At 35.2% G+C, this 18,348-nt stretch overlaps 1 protein-coding gene across 1 annotated transcript in view; it reads right to left on the minus strand.

Annotated features, from left to right (window-relative positions):
* The window catches only part of TDRD7 (tudor domain containing 7), a 110,637-nt gene that overhangs the window by 19,680 nt on the left and 72,609 nt on the right, over positions 1–18,348 (minus strand). Inside the window, exons 9-12 of the mRNA XM_044660864.1 lie at positions 14,033–14,144; positions 12,392–12,594; positions 10,127–10,261; positions 7,578–7,664 (exon numbers count right to left, since the gene is read on the minus strand). Of these exons, the coding sequence (XP_044516799.1) occupies positions 7,578–7,664; positions 10,127–10,261; positions 12,392–12,594; positions 14,033–14,144 (537 nt within the window). The remainder of the gene's footprint in view (positions 1–7,577; positions 7,665–10,126; positions 10,262–12,391; positions 12,595–14,032; positions 14,145–18,348) is intronic.

Raw genomic sequence — 18,348 nt, forward strand, 5'->3', positions numbered from 1 at the left:
AGGAGTGACTATTCCTAATGAGATCATGTGACTCTATTTTCTCAAATAGCAAAGAGTCTCACATTTATTTACTAAATACAGAGAAAGAGCTTTTGAAGGTCTAGACATTATATTTGAAGCACTGTGGTTGGTGGGCCAAATGAACACACAACAGGAACACTTTGAATGACTGGCCAGCTGCACTTTAGAATCTTAGAAATGAAGAGTTCATTTGTTCTATGCTTAATCTTACCTATAACATTGTTTAAAGGTGGTGATTGAGTCTCCATTTGATGATTTCTATTAATGGGAAATTCGCTCCTTTGGAGCAGTGCATTTCACTTTTATGCATATCTAAATGTTAGGCAGTTTTTCTTATTGAATCTATAACATATGAGCAAAAAACCTCCCCCAAACAAGTGATAGTGATATAGTCCAAGTGCTTCACTGGAAAACCTTGTGATATTAGAAAAATGTGAAGAAGGCTACAACATATCAGTTTGTGGGAGAACTTGACCAAGAAATGCAAAAGAGAATTAAGTATGGTTGGTTGTAATCTGCATCAATGGAAGGAACATTCACATCAATGAGACCAACCATTTACGCACTTTATCTAATTAGGTTTACTAGAAAAAAATTTAATTCCTTTTTATTTAACAAACTTTCAAAATCTGACATATCCCTAACCCATAATTATTCTCTACTCCAAATAAAACATCTCTACTTCCCAAACTATTTTCTCATATAGCATTCTACTAGACCTGGAGTCAGGAAGACTTGAGTTCAAATCTGACCTCAGCTAGCTGTGTGACCCTGGGCAAGTCACATAACCTTTGTTTGCCTCAGTTTCCTCATCTGTAAAATGGGGATAATGATAGCACCTACCTCCCAGGATTGTTGTGAAAAACAAATGAAATAAGCATTGTAAAGTGCTTAGTATAGTGCCTGACATATAGTAATCTTATTATTATCTAGTCACTTTATCATCTTAGTCATCCTCTTAGTTAGGCCTGTATACACATCAATATTCCTTCTAAAATATGATAGCCTTAACTAGACACAATAATCCAGATTTTTTTAAACCAGTACAGAATATAAGAAATTATTTCTAGTCTCACCATTAACATTTATGTTAATGCAATCTAAGAATTAACTTAAGCTCTTAGCTTTCACATGAAAAACTTTCTAGTGATACTTCCCCTACTCTGTACTTTTAAATTATTTTTTAAAACTCAAGTGTGGGGGGGCAGCTGGGTAGCTCAGTGGATTGAGAGTCAGGCCTAGAGACAGGAGGTCCTAGGTTCAAATCCAGCCTCAGACACTTCCCAGCTGTGTGACCCTGGGCAAGTCACTTGACCCCCATTGCCTACCCTTACCAATCTTCCACCTATAAGTCAATACACAGAAGTTAAGGGTTTAAAATTTAAAAAAAAAAAAAAAAAAAACTCAAGTGTGGGATTTTAATTTTTCTCAATTAAAATTTCATCTTGTTAGTTGAAGCATATCATTTTAGCTTTTGAGATCTTTTATTATATCCCACAGTCCACTATCCTTCCCTGTTTTTTAGTTTATTCAAAAACCTGATAAGCTTTTTTTCAAGTCAATGAAAAAAACTTTGAACTGAACCTTAAGGGTAATGGAAGTATCACCTATCATTGAACGGAAACTAGGTCTTTAAGAAAGTTGACGGGTATGGGAGAAGTAATGAGGCAGAATAGGTAAGAAAAAAGAAATGAGAGAAATGGGAAGAATAAAGGAGGAAAAAAGTAGTGGTAAGAAGCAAGTGGCATTGACAGTCGCAAGATTACAAAGGGGACAGGGAGTAGCAGATAGCGACAGCAATAAAGAGTCACCAACAAAGAGGCAGAAAATAGCATAATTTTGTAGAGACTTGTAGTCCGTAGACTTATAGGGAAGCACCATGTCATACTAAAGGTATAGCCACGGAATAATAACTACGGTGTGCACAGAAAAAAAAGTCATTTAGAGCTCAACAGATACCCACTTTGGCAATGAATTATGCTAAAAGTTGATCAACCATAAGAAAACCATGGGTGTGTGTGTGTGTGTGTGTGTGTGTGTGTGTGTGTGTGTGTGTGTGCACGCGCGCGTGCACTTGCAATCAGATAGGCTCACTGGTGTGATCTAAACTCTGCAATGCCAGAGGCAAAAAGCCAGTACAATTGCAAAAACCCATGAAGGATTAAAATGCTATTGTTAAGATACTTCAGCCATGGGACAATAATTCTGTTTCTAAATAATCACTGAACTGCTCAGAAAGAACAGTTTGTGTTTGAGGATATCTTGTTCATTTTCCTGTCCTCCAAAGTTGTCTCAATGATAAAACCTAGGGACCAAATTGTTATATAGAATATGAAATATTCTGGAATGGATTTAAGAAGAAAGTTGATGCATCATAAAGGTTCAATGGAAGCCTTTCATTTTTGTTCTAGGATTAACTAATGCTATAATTTACTCAAAGAAAAGCTGCATTGTCAGTTTCCTATTTAGCCTGAGGTAAACACATGCAATTAAAACCAAGGAAGAATCATTAGAATCAATTCAACAAACATTTATTTATGAAGCATCTACCACCATGTGCTAGCTAAGTCCTGAGTGTCTATAGGGCTAAGGAGACAAAAACAGTAGTCTCTGTCCTCAGAGAGCTGATATACTTACTACTAAATTGTTAAGCCTTAACTTAGGAGAAGCTGTTTGTGTTTCTTTACATTTCATATGAAATCATACTAAAACATTCTGTGACAATCCAGAAACAAGATAAAGAAGTGCAGAATACAATTAATGCAAGATACAGTAGTAAAAGGCAAATTCAATCATTAGAAGTCAATTCTACTCTACTTATGTGAGATCTAGCCTTCCTCTGCCATATTCTTTTTTTTTTTTAAACCCTTACTTTCCATCTTAGAGTTAATACTGTGTATTGGCTCCAAGGCAGAAGAATGGTAAGGGTAGGCAATGGGCATCAAGGGACTTGCCCAGGGTCACACAGCTGGGAAGTGTCTATGGTCATATTTGAACCTAGGACCTCCCATCTCTAGGCCTGGTTCTCAATCCACTGAGCTATCCAGCTGTCTCCCCTCTGCCATATTCTAATCATGCATCCCATTCTACAAATTGTTATATTGAAGAGTCCATTTTTACCTCTTCATGTTACAGTTTCAAGTTTTATTATATACAACTTCTATTCTATTATTGGCATAATCAGAATAGAGTCCCCCCCACCTGCAAATCTGTTGTTTTCATTTTAGAAATGCTGAATGCCTCCTTCTCTTTAGTGTTTTTATGGCAGGGGGGATTTCATTGTATTTTTAAACTTTCATATTAGGGAATTCTATTATACATATTTTATTTTAGATCATTTTACTATTCTTTTCTCCTTAAGTTTCCATTTAACTCCCCATTCCCTCTTAATTAGGTTAGGAGTTTCCTACCAAACAAATTCTTGCCAGTTTTTATGATAAGATATTTGGTTCTTTGACAGGGATCTTCCACTCAGTATTAAAAGCCATAGTCCAGAAAACAAAATCCTGTTATCATTTTACAGTCATCTGTTCATTTCCCTCACTATTTTTTCTCATCCAAAGTTAAAGTTTCTGAAAGCTCCCCTTTGTCTACTGAGTAGAAGCTGTCTGTGGTCTGCCTCAAATCTATCTTCTTTTATTATTTCATATTTTAGGCAACTGGACTATTATAGTATACTGTTCCCTGAATTCATCTTGCTCACTTGGAATGTTCTTTCCTCAATTTCAACCAGTTCAACTCATACTTCTTTCAAGCCCCTAATTTTTCTAGTACTTTTATACTTCTGCTATGCCATATCACAATCTCTTTGGTTATGTGTATGAGTGTGTGTGTATATATATATATATATATTTCTTTCAATTTTCTACCCAGAACTATGATGTCACTAGGAACATCTTCTAATTGCCTTTTATGGCTGTGTGTTTCTTTAGGAATCAAAAGAAATGGGTAGTGCTGGGGAGTCAGATGAGTCTTGGCAGGCCCTTCATCATAACTCAGATATACAGTCCAGAAATGATGTAAATTTCCTAATTAGCCACATTAGGTTTACATTTAGCTATATCTGAGCTCCTCAGCAGGGAGTCACTATTCATTACAATAATTCTTCCAAAGTGTGATCAATAGGGTTTTCTCACTTACAAGGATCCTCTTTTAGTGTTTGATTTAGTATGCAATACTGCTTCTTCCAAAGATCAGAAATTACCCTCCATGGTGAAAAAGTCCTCTTACGTTGTTCCACAGAGAGTTGCTTCTCCATTTTTTTTAAAATTATGTGTCACAATCTTCCATTAACCAGTATCTTGATATTTGTTTTCTTTTCTTTTTTAAAAATGTCCAGGAATCCTTTGCACTCTAATTTCTTACACTATTTCTTCCATCCTTTCTAGAGACCCTTCCTCTCTCTACTAAGCTGAGATGCAGAAATGCATTCCTCAAGCCCTTTTGCCCCCCTTCCCCCCCTTTGGCAGAAATTAGCTTGAATTTGCAGCACACCCACAATTGGTGTGTGCTGGAAGGAAAGAAAAGAAAAAAGGCAAGCAGAAAAACAAACATAGCACATACCCTACATGTCACTGCACTAGCTCCCTTGTCCATATTTCCTGGATCTCAAGATGAACTAAGAGTTCTTTGTGGCTCCCCCTGGAAACTGCAGCACAGGCAGAGGGCTAGGTCCTCTGGGAGTGCTCACAGTTTTAACAATATTCTCATGGGGACATGAGACAAACATATGGAACAGTTAAAAGCAGTGCAAGGCAGTAATCAATTAAGTGCCAAAATGAGAGGTAGAATAGACAACAGATGCTATAAGAGAACATCAATGTAGGGCTAGAATGTCTGGGAAAAATTTCCTGGAGAAGCTGGGTACTAAAAGATGGGTAGAATATGAATAGAGGTAAAGAGGAAGGAGGATGTTCCAGGTGCACAAAGCAGTATAAGCAAAAGAATACAAGTAAGAATGAGCATGAAATACCCAGGTGAAAGTGAAGAGGCTGGCCTGACTGGAATGGAGAGTTTATTTGGCCTTATATGCTAGGCAGAAGACTTGGGCTTTATCCTAGAAAAAATTCTTCTCATTCTTGTGATTAGCACCTTACATATTTATAGTATAAAATTAAAGCTGAGATGATGTGCCAGTTCATCTGTTTTTATTGCCCTTTGCTTTACAACCAAGATGGCAACTTTTTATTCATTAATTTCTCTTCATGGATTTGTTCCTGTTGGAAGGAACAAAATATCACCTCTAGTTCATCAGGTCACCATAATCAAACTCAAAACCAATGGTTAGCATGATCTGGAAGTGTTTCATAACTTGCAAGTTAACTGCATCCCAGAAATGCAGTTAACCAAATGGTGAACCAAAGATGCAACTCTGGTTCACTGTACTATCTTACTGGCAAATTGGGCAGCTTGTAAATTGAACACTGGTAATGTCTCAGTTCCCATTATTTGAAGCAAAGCTCCAGACAAAAGCGAATCTATACCTTTTGGAATTATTGGTGATCAGTCAATGATGTTATTCTAATGGCTATATCTCATCCTAAGGGAGCTCTTAATGCTGAATGAATAAAGCAATCTACACTTATGTATCTATTAATGGCATAATAAATTTAAAGTCACAGTTTTTAAGAAAGATGCTTCAAGAAAAAAATAAGTCATTTTTACCAAACTAATTATATGCCTCACATTATTTTTTTCTCCCCACCTTCCATGTACTTGCAATAAATGTCTCCCTTCTCCTTCCCCGAGACAGGTAATATACTAAGATTGTAATATGAATATAAAAATTGTTCAGGATTAGACTAGTAGTACTTAAATTAAATTGTCTTTAATTAATTAAATTAAACTGTAAAATAACCAATCATGTAAAGACATTTATTTATATAAAATACTACACAAAGCTATACAAAAGTCTGTTTGAAAATACATATTTCAAGAGTATATTGCAGCATACATATCCATAGCATATCCTACAGAGTAAAGAGTTGTGGCAACTGAATAATTCCAAGCTTTATATTAACCCAGCTGGGTCTCTATGAAATGTATCTAACTGGATACAGACAATCCCCAACTTATAAAAGATCAATTAAATTCAGAAAACCAAATGCCAGAAGGACCATCTTTCCTTCCATTCTATTATGTGGGATCTCCTTTCCTTCTTTTCTCTACTGATTACTACATAGGAACATGAACACATATACACAGTGTTCTTGCTTCTTTCTTTGCCTTACCACCATCAAGAGCCGGGTCTCGGATAGTTGGACTTAACTGGTTAAGGGAAGAAAGAAGGGAAAGTAAATTTCTGGCTTTCTCCTGTCCCAACACTGTTGTCCACTGTCTCTAGTCACAGTCTCTTTTCTCCTCCAGGAGGTTTTATCCTTCATTTTTGCCCTAGGCCAACTTCTATGATTGTACATCTTGCCACCAAGCAAAGTCCCAGTGTGGTTTGCTTTTGAAAAGAAGTCTTTTTTTAGGATCATCTGAAGAAGCCTTCAAGATCATCTAATCTAACTCCCTCATTTTGTAAAGGTGTAAAGAGGATTTAAATAACTTGTCTAACTAGAATTCAGGACCTATGAATCTAAGTCAAGTATTCTTTCCCACTATATCCAAAGGGTTCCTTTGTGTAAAAAGATCTGCTATTTAGTACCTAACATGTGTTTGTTTTTCTCTGCCAAGTTAAAGTTAAAAAACAGGAGAGAGGATGTTTTGAAGGAAGATATTTTAATCCATTCATATCACCCTTTGGTAAAATCAGTTTAAAAATAATTTGATAACCTTAAAATGGTTGTTTTACATTGGATCATGGAAAGAGGGAAACCCTAATCTGAAGCAACAATGGAAGGAACAGAAAGGGAAGTGGGCCACTCTCTTTGGTCATTCAGTTCTATGATATAGTTGGAATATTTTAATAATAATAACATTAAGAATACTAATAATGATAGTTAACATTTCTATAGAGCTTACTATGTCCCAGGTACTGTGCTAAGCACTTTTACCATTATTTGATCCTCACAATAACCCTGGGAAGTAGGTGCCATTATTATTTCCATTTTACAGATGGGGAAACTAAGGAAAACAAATTAAATACTTGTCCAGGGTTACCCTAGTAAATGTTGGAGGCTTGATATAACTTAGGTCTTCCTGATTCCAAGCCCAGCGCTCTATCCACTATGCCACCTAGCAGCCTGGTACAACATTATGGATTAATCAGGTTCTCAGCAGGACTAAGATGTTATTTATCATCAGTAATACTGTTTCTATAGAGAAAAGTGCTTCTAATTCCAAACAATTTAACTTTTAGAATACTATAAAGTTGGAGGCTACCTGCACATAATCATTATCCAAGAGGGTTTAATTTTTTGGTACATATTTTGGTACTTATTTGGTACATACAGTAATTATGCCATATTCACCAATTTCACAAAATTAGACTAAATTTCAGCTTGACAGAAAGCCAAATAGGATTTAATTTACCTAAAGCTTTTGTTATCCTGAATAAACTCAAATTCAAGTCAATGAAAGAGAATCTAGCAAATAAAACAACCTAATTTTACCTCCACCCGGGACCATTTTCCTTTGCAATGAAATAAGCAGATTTTCCCACAGAAAGGTAATGAGACAAAGTACTCAGATGTCATGTTCTGTAAAACAAAAACATACATTTAAATTTTACTCCCCAATAAAAATCCAACTATCATGCCATCAACACACAAAAATAAGTGACTGTGTAATTTATTGGCATATTACATATAACATACTTATAACAGATCTGCTGCTTCCATATTACTCTTTCTCTTTCATGTGAGCTTTTGTACTAGAAGAGTCAAAGATGCATGGAATGGTTGTGCTTCTAATTATTGCAAAGTGTATGATCTTGATAGAGCAATGAACCAATTAGGGTTTTTTTGGTCGATTTTTTTGGGGGGCAACATAAGGAAAAAATGTTTTGCATGACTTCGCATGTATAATCAATTTTAAATTGCTTGCCTTCTCAAGAAGGAGTAAGAGAATTAAGAATTCAAAAAAATGTTAAATGTTTTTACATGTAATTGGAAAATATTTAAAGAAATAAACTTTTAAGTGTTAAGAAAAAACCTAGCACTTACACAGTGCTTTAAGGTGTTCAAAATGTTTTAAAATTATCCCCCTGGAAGGCAGGGAAGTTATATGACTTGCCCAGGGTCACACCTGTAGTAAATATTCAAGTATAGGATGCAGGAGGTATTGCTAAACAACAAGTAATATTAAAAAGACGTGGGGTTTCAATGAACTGCAATTTTGGGTTGCATTAGCACAACCACTACATGCAAAATGATGAAGGTTACAGTACACATTTATTACACATCTACTTATATGCCAGGAACTGTGCTAATCCTTCTATACTCTGCCCTGATCAGATAAGATATGCAGTAGAGGCATTATGTTTGAATTTAGGTGGCATTTAAGAAAAATAATAACAAGGAGGAGTTCCTAACCTAAGGTACACAGAACCCCAAGAAGTCTATGGATAGATTTCAGGAAAGCCTTGGAATATGGATGGGGAAAAAAATCACAACTTTTTGTTTTATTAACCTTTGTAATCCTATGAATTTTATGCATTTAAAAACATTATTCTGAAATGTGGTCCTATAGGTTTCCCCAGTTTGGTCAATGGGATTCATGACACTAATAAAGGTTAAGAGGTTCCTGAGCTAGAGAAAGTTCAGAAGAGGTCAGGGTGGTAAAAGGATTAGAAGCCATACTATTTGAGGTACATTTGTAGGGTGGGAGTGAGAATGTTTAGCTGGAGAAGAAAAGTCTTGGGTGGGATATATGATAGCTATATGACATAAAGATTAGACTTACTCTATCTAGCCCCAGAATCCAAGCCAATAGCTGAAAGTTATAGAAATCAGATTTAGAGCTATTCCAAATTGGAGCAGTCTTCAAGTTGAAGCTGGATACCCACCTGTCAGGGATGCTATGTAGAGATTCAGGCTTTGGATCTATCTGGCTTGGGCTAGAGTGGTTTCTGATCTCCCAACAATGAGAGTACCTGTGATAGCTTACATGATAACTGTTCATAGGCTAACACAGAACATCACAAAATGTCTATAACACTCTGCTTAGATACCTGAGATTTACTCTGGAACCAGAAGAAAAAATGTTGGAATCCTTCTCTATTACTTAAATTAGAGATGAACCATACTTTTCTTTTACTGATCTGATGAATTTGTTAAAAATTCATGGGAACACAAATTCAAAGCACTTATTTCAGGATAACTAAGTAATTTGGTGTTATTAAATATGCCTTCATTATGCATAAACAGAGTTCTTAATATTGAAGGGAATAAAATCACATAATGGAATTCATCTTAAAATTTAAAAAATTAAATCTAAATACTGATTTAATTTATTTATGTTATTGGGAAATTAAAGTATTTAGAGGGTACCTTTGAACTGCAACAAAAGTTTAAACAGAGACTCAATAGGCAAAGTTCTTTATTATTAAGGAAACTATTCTGTAAACCTTAAAGTGCTTTATAAATGTGTGTTGTTATTTATATTACCATTACAGCTACTATAGGAAAGTTACCTTCTGACTCACAAATCTACATTTTGCAGAAAATTGAAATTAAAGTAATATGTAGTAAATTTGAGTTTTAAACCTTAAAAAGTACTATAAATATTATAAGTTATTATCATTACAAAGAAATGCAAACACTGATTTAGAGAATGTTATAATAAAGAACACTTGACCTCACACTTTAACCTGCAGAAAATCTATACTCAATAGAATTGTATTGGAGGCCTTAAAGGAGGAACTTGGGAAATGTTATCAAAGGAAAATTCCAAAGTATCTTCCCTTTCATTTGTCAGTGTCAACAAGTTGTATCTCTGAGTCATCAACATCCCTCTATCACTAAAAAAAAAGATAATGCTAGCTGATTAACAGATAAATGTAACTAGTCCATAACTCCTGCAGCTCCAAACAAAAAAATTTAAAGAGAATTTAGTGAAAAACTACACGCAACTACAACTTTGGGGCTCAAATGTAAAAAAAAAATCAAGATTTTAATGGCATATCAACTTTGTACTGTCACACACATAATATTGTACATACCTTACAATGGAAGTAGTCTTCTAATTTATGCAAAATATCATTGAGTTTGGACAGACCCTTACAAGGCACCTGGCAGTATAGAGTTCCATCAGAACAAATATTGGTTACTTTTACACTTGTATACATGGCATCAGCCTGTAAGAAACAAAAACAAACCTTGAATATTTTAATATTAAATAACAAATATCATCTCCACTGAAAATGTACTCATTTTAATCACCCAACCATTTAAAAAAGTGATATATTCTCATGTCTCAGGGTATGCAGAAATTATGTTTTTGTTCTTTTGTTCTTTTTTCTTCATCTACCTTTGTTTTTTCTCTTCATCTATCTTCCTTTCAGAAGAGGCATGAGATTAATATTATTGTTTAGTTCTTTTAAGTGTTGAAATCTTTCAGATAAACTGACAGATTGAAAAGAGTAAAATATAATTTATAGTCTTCATATTTTTAAGGGATCTTAAATGAGGATCTCTAATGAGGATGTTCCTTCTAACACTAGAGGCTGCAGTCTATCTATATATTCCAATCCTGAATAACTTTAATCCATGCTTTCACATTTATCTTCCGTAGAGAATCCAAAATGCTGATGACCCTTAATATCATATGGGCACTAGTGCAGCAGACGGTTTGGTTGTCAGTTTTCCCTGGCTCTTTCTACCTGAATGGTATACTCCCTCCTTTTTTTAATCATCTATTTCTTGAGTATTTTATACTACCTTAGGCACTCGAGTAATCATTAGTGATATGCTAATAATCTCACTATATATATGTGTATATATATATATAAACACATATATACTACTTTAAAGTTTACAAAGCACTTTTACAAATATCTCATTTTATCCTCACAACAACCTTAGGAAGTAGGTGCTAAAATTATTCTCCTTTTACAGATGAAGAAAATGAGGCAGATAAGAGGTTAAGTGACTTTCCCAGGGTCATTCAGGTATAAGAGAACTCCAGGTTTCCTGACAGAACCCACTACCACTTAGCTCCCAACAAATGTAATTATCCAATGAACCTTCCATTGGTATTCTGCACTAACAGTGTAAACAATTTTTCTCTATGTTTCACATCTCATTTGAGATTGATAAAGGATCACTGAATAAAATTACTCTCTTTGTTGTATTTTTTAAGGATAATACTCAGACTTCATTTCTTGTAATAACAATGACAATAACAACACACAAATACAGCATCTTAAAATTCTGAACTACATATATGAAATATACATGTATAAATTATATATATATAAACACATCTGACTCTACATATAAAAGGGGTCATTTTAAAATCCATTTTACAGACAAGGGAAAAGAGGCTGAAGTTAAATGACCTGCCCTGGGTTAAGAAAGTCCGTGTTTGAGAGGGTTTGAGAGGGAATTTGAACTTTGAAATATCTGACTGCCCACAATGTCTGGGAAGTCAAATACATTTTTAAAACAAAAAAATAATCAATATAATAGGAACTCATTATGCTTGTTGCACTTTTGAATTGTGACTCTGAAGATGCTGTCTGCATAAGTTTTGCAAAAGACCACCTGTGTTCTCAGATTATCTTCTAGAATACCTGCAATGTGTGAAACCATTCTCATACTTTAGAGATGAGAAAGTAGGCATATATAGGTGAATAGTTATTGATGCTTTTTAAATCACATTTTTTGGAAGTAATATTATCAGTGTGTGTATTTTTTTCCCCTTCCACCAGTTGTTTATCCTCCCCAATTTTGGAACTCTTGAGAATCAACTGTGTCACCTTAGAATGAATTTCTTTATGTCTTTATCTATGTCTATAGATAAGATACAAAAGATATGAGGATGAGGATCACACCTACACTCACACCCACACCCCACGCATAGGTTTGGTCTGTTCTAGCTGCTCTAATTTATGTACCAAATGGTAGAATGAGATTAATTAAGAGTTCAAATGTAGTAGAACTTCTGATGAAAATAGTTTATATTTGAAAATTTGCATTGGCAAGCATTCTTCCTGCCCTGCTAGTATATTACATTTTTCTAAAATCTATTTTTTATATATCCTAAGAATTCAGAATTCAAGGTTTAATTTCAATCATAGTGATAACAGTATATACCCCCCCCCAAACAGCAATACACTAAAAACCATAAGGTTAATGGGATTTTGCATTTAAGATAAATCAATTCCTGTTTTTACTTTAGTCTAAAATACCCCTAGCATTCTCATGTGATTATATTCTCTCATACACATTTCATATAGCTGATGACAAAGCAATCATCACAGTACCTGAAGGTGCACTTCCAGTGTTTTGTCACAAAGCGCTTTTAGACAGGTGGCATTGATATTGATATCATCCTCTCCTGATGTATCATACAGGACCACAAGAGGAATCTCAGCTTTTTCCAGGATTTCTACCGCAAATATCTTCCCACAAGCTAAAGATTCAACCACCTTCACTAAACTAGGATCATCATTAAACACTTCCAACCCTGAAAAACAATTGAATACTATTTTCAGTATTTATTTACCAGACTAACAATGGCTATTTCAGTGTAAAGCTCTTAAATTTTAAAGGGAACTTGTGTCATATGTTTTTACCTATATTCTTTTACTGAAAATCTTGCATGAAAATGTTACAGCATAAAAACCCTTGATAATGTTAACCCAAGGGGAAAAAAATCAGAGGACAAGGAGAATTTTTTACAGCAGAGGCATCACATGGAAAAAAGTAGATTTTTTCCCTTAATGACATATAGTACAAATAACTGTACTTGAATTGTCACAATCATCAATAGGGCCAGCCCTACTTCCTCTTCCATCAATTCTATCTCTCTGTACCACTCTTATCCTTTGTTCCCAACTCATTCATTAAAACAATGAATGCTCCCATCACATTTGGTATAACAAACTTCCATTTTAAAAAATCAGTCACAGGACCTGAATTTTAATTTGGGTAAGGCTACCTTATCAAAGTGACCTTGGACAAATCACTTCCCCCTCCCTTTGTACCCATTTCCTAATCTCAGAGTTCTCTTTCACTTCTAAATGCAATGATTCTATGAATCAATCCATAGACTCAACTAATAATATTGTTTTAACTGTTATCTAATGATGACTCCCACCTTCCATTTTGGGTTTTACTACTTAGCTAGCTGATAGGTATTTCCCTAACTGAGGACAACATATAATCATGGAAACTCACAAATGGGTAAAATGCAATGCTTAAAAGTGTCATAAACTTTAAAAAAGCTGTGACAAGTAATTCCACAACTACTAAATGTATTCCACCAGTAATCATTGGCTTGTGTGATATGTATCTTTTTAATTTCAACTATTTTAAAAACAACTATAGTTTCAGAAAGATACCAGTATCTCAGGATGATAGGATGGAAATCCCAGCTGAGGATCATCCAAAAGACCACTACCCCAGATGCAAATGCATCTATCTTCTGATGATATGTGAACTTTTTGATGCTGTGTGAAAGGCTTATCACTTTTCAATGAAACAAAAATAGCATTCTTGCTCAATTTTTGTAAAGCTGCTATACAAAACTGGAAAATATAGATACCCTTATCTATTCCTATTCAGAAGCTGCTAGAGATGTCATAACTATTTTAAAATTCTATTCAGATCCTTCACATCTTTATTTGTTATATTTTTGCTAAACTTATCTAGGACTGAAAGGGGCTTGTTGAAGTCCACAACTATTAATAGTTTTGCGATTTATTTTTCCTCTGTAATTGGATTAAATCTTTTTCAAGATCTTTGAGATTAGGTCATTTAGTGTGTGAGTGTGTCTGTGTGTGTGTGAATACATGTGTTTGTGTGTGTGTGTGAATACAGATATAAAAGACATCAAAATTATTTCATCCAAGGTGCCTTTAAGCACATTGCATTTTTGTTATTACCTTTAAAATTTTGCTTACCTGCTAATTTACATTTTGTTGCTTGGAAGGGTAGCAAACAGAACCTTGAGTTTAGTTTGTATACTTTGGTCTTTTCTACAGTCTCACTGAAACCATAGTCAACATAGCATACCTAATGATAAAAATGAAACAGAATATTATTAAAATTTTTCTTATTGGTTCTTTAAAACATACAAAAAGGTAGACTTATAGGCCCCATCTTATTTCCAAATCACATGTTTTATTCTTCAATTAAGTTAAAATATGGCATCAAGGGGGCAGCTGGGTAGCTCAGTGGATTGAGAGTCAGGCCTAGAGACAGGAGGTCCTAGTGTTCAAAGCTGGCCTTAGACACTTCCCAGCTGTGTGACCCTGGGCAAGTCACTTGACCTCCATTGCCCACCCTTACCACTCTTCCACCTAGGAGTCAATACACAGAAGTTAAGGGTTTAAAAAATATGGCATCAAAATGATAATATTCCAGGGAAATTTTACTATGAGAGTGTTATTATTTGGTTTCTAATATCCTTTGGAATTGCTGTTCAGAGCAATCATTTTATAAGCATACATGGAATGGGGATCGCATATTTCTCTGACCATTACTCTAGTCCTAACTCCAATGTCCCTCATACCCATTAATCCCCTCCCTTTCCCTCCCCCACCATCAGTCTTCCTTCTTTGAATTCCAAGTTCCTGCCATCTTCAGTACCAGATATCCTCTTTTGCTCTTAAGATAGTCAGTAATCTCTGTCCCAATGGGGGCAAAGAGACAAGCAGCTAAAGACGTATAGAGAAATGAGTTAATTAATTAATATAAAAGGGTATATTTAAGTACTACGTATATACTAGGAACTATGCTAAATCACAGATATAAAAAAAAAAAGCAATACATTTCTGTCCTCAAGGAGCTTATATTCTAATAAAGACAACACACACATACATATGGACAGGTAGGGAGGGGTGTTTTGATTAGAGAAGTCACAGTGATCATTTGACTGGTCCTTTCCAGGAACTGTCACATTGGCTTGATAAATGTTTCCAAAGCAAGCAATGGGAAGTAAGGAAGAGTGATGAAGGGGAAAGTATGAGTTTGGTGGTATGGCATAATGATTACCAGGAAAGAATAAGGCAGAGAGTCTGAGTCTCTGGGCTATCGTTTAAGGTTGGAAGTAAAGTCTGGATATATACACAGCATGGACATGGAGCTAAAAAGGTGGTGTCTAATTAGATAACTGGATTTTTGCTTGTGGAGCATATAGAATCAGTCTATCTTGACAAAGTGTGGAAAGAATATTCTGTATAAATAAAACATCTAGAGTCTCTAGAGTTTGGATCCCCATAGCAATGTAAGGGTAGGTAGTTTGCCACAAGGGTTATGCAGGTGAACTAACAAAAGAACAAAAGCCTGAAGATCTGGCTTCAAGCAAATGGGAAAGACAATGCAAATTTCAGGTAACCTGCATATTTAAGTTTCTGCCAACACTAAGTAATTCTGAAATGAAAGGCAAAATCATTTCCATGCTAGAGAAGGAAGGAGAAAGAGTACCACAAAAAATTATGAGGTCACAGGCAAAAACCTGAGGACCTTGAGGGAATAGGAGATATTTCCCCTTCACTACAGCTGACAGAGAAGATTCATTAAAAAAATTAATAAATTACTGTTTCTTAAAAAAAAAGGGCATCTGAGAAGAGGGCTTGGCTTTCTGGATAATGGCTTAAAGGTAGGAGAGGATCTTGGCTAGAGATGGAGTCATCTAATGAGGGCCAAAACAAAACACTTGCCTGTATGCTTGAGAATCTGACTAAAAGGGTTTCACATAGAAAAGAGAGGAAAATGCCTACAAAGATCTGTCAAATTTGATACCACAGAAACTTAGTATGCACAACAAAGGAATTAAAATAATGGAAGGCAGAATCAGTAACTTTCAGGAGAAAATATACAAAAGATGGTTTAATAAAACCTCGGCCCAGATATCTACATATAAATGCACAAAGTATAGGAAAGAATGAACAGAAATCCTAATTACAAGGAAGCAAATTCATCTACAAAGGCTTATCACAGAGACTTGATAGGTTGAAGGAAAAATGGGGGAAGAAACAGAACTGAGATTCTCACAGGAATATACTATTGACCCATATAGTCAAAAGGAAGAATTAGATGAATCTGGAAAAATAGTCTGCAAACCTGAAATGGAGGTATTTGATAATGGAGATATGATAGTGATGAGGAAGAAAGTTCTATAACCCAAATCTGCTTCCAGATCCTGGTCTCTTACAAAAGCATATAAACTTCTAAATATATGACTTGCTTTAATAATAATTTCATCCAACAAAAGGTAAAAGTTTTGTTTTGTAACTGATTCTGACCAACAAGGAGGAAAAAGCTACTAAGGTTAAGAAAAGAAAAAAGAAAAAGGTAACACTGGTTGACTAAATTGACTAAATTCATGACAGAAAGAAAGGAAAGTCTGGCATAGCTATGTGTATCCAAGATTTTACAAGATATTTCAAAGGGTTCTGATGGGATCCACTGATATTCTTCTATAAGGTCAAGTTCAAGAAGGAAGGGAAGAAGGAAACTGTAAGAACACAAGCAGAAATATTTCCAACCAAGTAAAAAGAACTACTTATAGCATGTGAAGAAGATGAAAGGAAGACAAATAACAGGATTTAACTCAACAAGCATTTAAGCACTAGAGTGTCATAGTCTTATAAACAGGGCCAGCAGCTAGGTGGCTCAGTTGATTTGGAATCAAGCCTGGAGAGAGGAGGTCCTGGGTTCAAATTCGGCCTTAGACTCTTCTGGGCCTTGTGACCAGGTAAATCAGTTAATTCCATTTGTTTAGTCCTTACTGCTTTTCTGCTTGGGAACTGACATAGTATCAATTCTAAGACAAGAAGAGGATTAAAAAAAAAAAAAAAAGAATAGGTCCAAGAGTGCTGAAGCTGAGAATACTTGCCAACAAAGGTTTTTGTTTTGTTTTGTTTTTTATTTTGAACATCAGAGAAGGGGCAAAGGAGGCCAGAACAATCTGACCTCCTTCGGAGTAATTAGTGATCACTAAAACCCAGTATGATTTTGTTAAGGACAAGCCAAGTCTTTTCCTGACAATGTTAGGTGAGTATAACAATCAAATGCTATAGAAATAGCGTACTTAAGATTTTAGCAACACATTTGACACAGCCTGACAAAGGATGCTAGGAGCCAAGGTGGAGAGATGTGTATATTATGTAGTATAATTTGGAAGATTTGGCCTTGGTTAAATAATCAAAGCCAAGCCAAAGAGTGTCATTAATGGGTCAATTCAAATTGTAATGCTCTTTCTGGCAAAGTGTTTGAAGGACTTTAACAGAGTATACTGATAACTTGGATGATGTTATAGAAGGCAAGGTTGTCAAAATTGCAGATGATAACAAGAGCTAACTTGTTGAGTAAGTCAGGATTCAAAAAGACCTTACTATGTTAAAACTGTGAGCCAAATCTACTAAGATGAAATAAAACAAGGACAAATGTAAAGTTCTTTTATTTGGATAAAAGAAATAAGGCCTAAGACAAGTATGGCTAAACAATAATCTACCTGAAAAAGCTGGGGAGAGTCAGGGCAACATCAGTCAATACTGTGACCCAGAAGCCAAAAACGTGACTGTTACTTTAAACTGCATTAAAAAAGGTACACCTGGTTTAATCCTGGGTTCCAAAAAGAAAAAAAAGAAGAAGAAAAAAAGGTACGGTACTTTGGTACATTTCAGAGGAATGAATATTTCATTGTATTCTACCATGGTCAAAGGACTATGGTTCACTATGTTCAGTTCTGGGAGTTCCATTTTAGGAAAGGGACAAGTTGGTTTCCAGAAAAGAGTATGAGTATGGTTCACAGGACTGGAAACCATGTAATGCAAGAATCAAGTGGAGGAACAAAGTATGGTCAGAATCCTGGAGAAGGTAATACTTAAGAACTCTCATAAAGTATAGGAAGGGCTCTGAAGGGAAAAGGGACTGGTGGGAAGAAGGTGAAGAGACACAGATTTAGGCTTGATATAAAGAAGGTTGGAAGAAGATAGGAAATACACATTTTTATCAAGTGCCTACTATGTTTCAGGAACTGTGTTGAGCACTAAGGATAGAGAGGTAAAAAGAAGGCTCCAAAGAGCTTACAATCTGATAGGGAAAAGAACATGCAAATATTCAATTCCAAGTAAAATGTATATGGGATAAACTGAAGATAATCAACAGAGGGCAGGTACTAACATTAAGGAACATTAAGGAACAACAGGAGAGATTTCTTGCAGAAAGTAGGAATTTAGCTGGATACTAGGAAGGCTGGGAAACTAGGAAT

Source organism: Gracilinanus agilis, chromosome 1 (genome assembly GCF_016433145.1).
Source record: "Gracilinanus agilis isolate LMUSP501 chromosome 1, AgileGrace, whole genome shotgun sequence".
Classification (NCBI taxonomy): domain Eukaryota; kingdom Metazoa; phylum Chordata; class Mammalia; order Didelphimorphia; family Didelphidae; genus Gracilinanus; species Gracilinanus agilis.